The following is a 2,480-nucleotide window of genomic DNA, read 5'->3' on the forward strand; positions in this document are numbered from 1 at the left end:
GGGGGGGGGGGGAGTGGAAGGGTGCTGTAAAAACCAACAAGGGAGACGGGGAGAAACGGGCCCTAAGACGCCGTTTGATTCGTGTCGTCACAAAACAGGGCCGCCATGTGACACCCAGACTCACGATTATTATTCATGAAACAAACCGGATTCTCGTCGCCGCTTCCCCCCCCAGGGAACACATTTCACAGAGCGGGAAACAAAAGAAAACCTATTATTATTCACGCCATTGCCGTCAACCGTACGTCCCCGACTTAACACGGGCGCCAAGCAATCACGGTGCGTCATTAACAGACAGGCTGTCTTTTTTTGTCACTTCATCTTATGGAGGACTGAGCCTCCAAACACTTAACACCCTGTTTCAATTTTTGAGCATGACTAGCAGCGTAACCTCTGGGACGGCGGTACGTCGGCGTGCATTATTCAAGCCGGTATCCCCGGGCCTGCAACGCCATCTGCGTGCCAATGACAGGCCTTGCAGCGCGCGGCGGGCCCAGGCGGTAACGCCGAGAGGAGTTCGCAGCGGTTATAATCTCCGGTTTGTTGGTTGTTTTGTTGTTTTTTTTCTTCCTGTAAGACGGACGTTTAAGCTGAATGGATTTGTTTTTGAACCTCGCTTATCTAGTCGAAGGGCGAACGGCTGTTTAACAAAAAAATAAAACGGGGAAAAAACAAAATCCAATGAGAGGTAGCGTCTGTCAGTTACCATGCAGAATGATTGGACCCATTTAGGATTGGGAGGGGGGGTCATCGTTTTCCAATTTGTCCGGAGTTCCCCAGCAAAGCCAGCTTTGTCATGCTGACTGATAATGTGACACCCTCACGAAGAAAATTATGGTATGTCTGTAATAATTCGCCAGATGGAGACTAAACAAGCGCAGTCGGTTCAGTCTTTTTTTTTTTTTTTGAGGGCTTTTATATGAATCGTGTCGCTTGTCACACTTATTTTCAGAGTGCGGCACTTACAGTAACTCCAAGAAGTCCCCCCCCCCCAGCTCGTAGCTGAGACTCCACCACAACACAAACTCCAAAGTTCTGAAGACTGACGTCATAATTGTCAGTTTTGTTTTGACCTCACTGGGACGTAAACCCTGACTATGTCTGAAAATCTTTAACGTATTTCGCTTAATTTTTGAAATCCAGGTTTTCACGCCAACCAGGGTCTGGTCGAAGGCTGGCTTCCTTCCCTTCTGCTGCTCCGAGACTATAACATCCCGTCCTTCTTCACCATGTACAGGTAAATCACCTTCCCGCGCCTTGAGTCGCCCGGTTCGCCGCCGCTCCCCCTCGGCTCAGTCTTTAATAATGAAAGGTTTGAATGCCGGAGGGCGTCGTTAGCTCATTCTGAACGCCATCTGCTGACTCCCCCGGAAAGAGAAAAGAAAACTTGCAGCACTTGTATTTTTTTTTCCTTTTTTTTGACTTTATTTCTCCATTTTTTCCATCCTGACAGTGAGACGGAGCTGAGGTATTCTCTGCAGATCCTGCTGGAGCTGGAGGTGCACGTCAGAGAAAGCGGTGCCAATCCCTTCGCCTCGCAGAAACCCGAGCAGGTCCAGGCCTGTCCCAACAAGCCCCCCGTCTACTGCAACTCTCACTACGTCAGTTTCCAGGGGCTGCTGCCTCAGGAGGACCTCGAGGGGCCGGCCGCCCACAGTTAACAGCCCACCATCAAGCCCATTAAGGGGAAAAAAAAAAATCACAGCTTTTACATTATTGGGTTCTGGGGGGTCTTTCTGCCACACAAACACAGAGGCTGATTTTTTTTTTTTTTTTAATTAGTATTTTTTTTGCCCTCCCCCCATCATTTGAGTTGTGACACTATAATTTAACAAGGCAGATTAAAGAAATCTCTTTGGTGTCACCGGCCGGCCGCCGGTGCCCCGAGGTAACGCGACCGTGGGATGAAAAGGGTCACTGCCACGCGTACGGAACAAGCCCCAAATTAGTTCTGTCATCACACCACGGCTTCCTGTGATTTGCTCCGCCGAGAGACCGATTCCCAAAATCTCACCGCAGCAGATCGTGTGCATACTAATGTAACGCACGATGGGAAATGAGGCACATTCTAGTGTTGCACATGTTGGGTTTACGGGATTCTTGCGCTGTTCTGCTTTAAACTCTGGAGGATACTGATGAGAGTGAACACTTTCACATTTAGTGGCTGTTTATTGGGGTTTAAAGGTTGGAAACAAGCCATTGTAATGATGGTAAAATGGCATATAAACAGATCATTAAATGTTTCCTATATTGTTTTGTCTATTTGAGGTTTTTATTTTTTTGGATAAATTAATGAATTAATCAAAGGCCAAGCAATCTTTAAAGAAATACATATCACTTGTCTTATTTTGATTTTTAAACTGAGATCATCATGTGTTGAGAGATGGAGTTGAAAACATTACATTGTGGGATGTGACGCTCAAAGTATGCTTTGCAACTGACTCTCAGCTACTACTACCAAAAGGTAATTGGTTGTAGAC

General features: G+C 46.9%; 1 protein-coding gene across 1 annotated transcript in view; it reads left to right on the top strand.

Moving 5' to 3' along the window:
• The window catches only part of LOC108237130 (putative protein MSS51 homolog, mitochondrial), a 6,821-nt gene extending 4,559 nt beyond the window's left edge, over positions 1-2,262 (top strand). The window contains exons 6-7 of the mRNA XM_017418354.3: positions 1,144-1,237; positions 1,454-2,262. Of these exons, the coding sequence (XP_017273843.1) occupies positions 1,144-1,237; positions 1,454-1,661 (302 nt within the window). The 3' untranslated portion in view covers positions 1,662-2,262. The remainder of the gene's footprint in view (positions 1-1,143; positions 1,238-1,453) is intronic.
• Positions 2,263-2,480: the final 218 nt, after the last annotated feature.

Source organism: Kryptolebias marmoratus, linkage group LG17 (genome assembly GCF_001649575.2).
Source record: "Kryptolebias marmoratus isolate JLee-2015 linkage group LG17, ASM164957v2, whole genome shotgun sequence".
Lineage (NCBI taxonomy): Eukaryota > Metazoa > Chordata > Actinopteri > Cyprinodontiformes > Rivulidae > Kryptolebias > Kryptolebias marmoratus.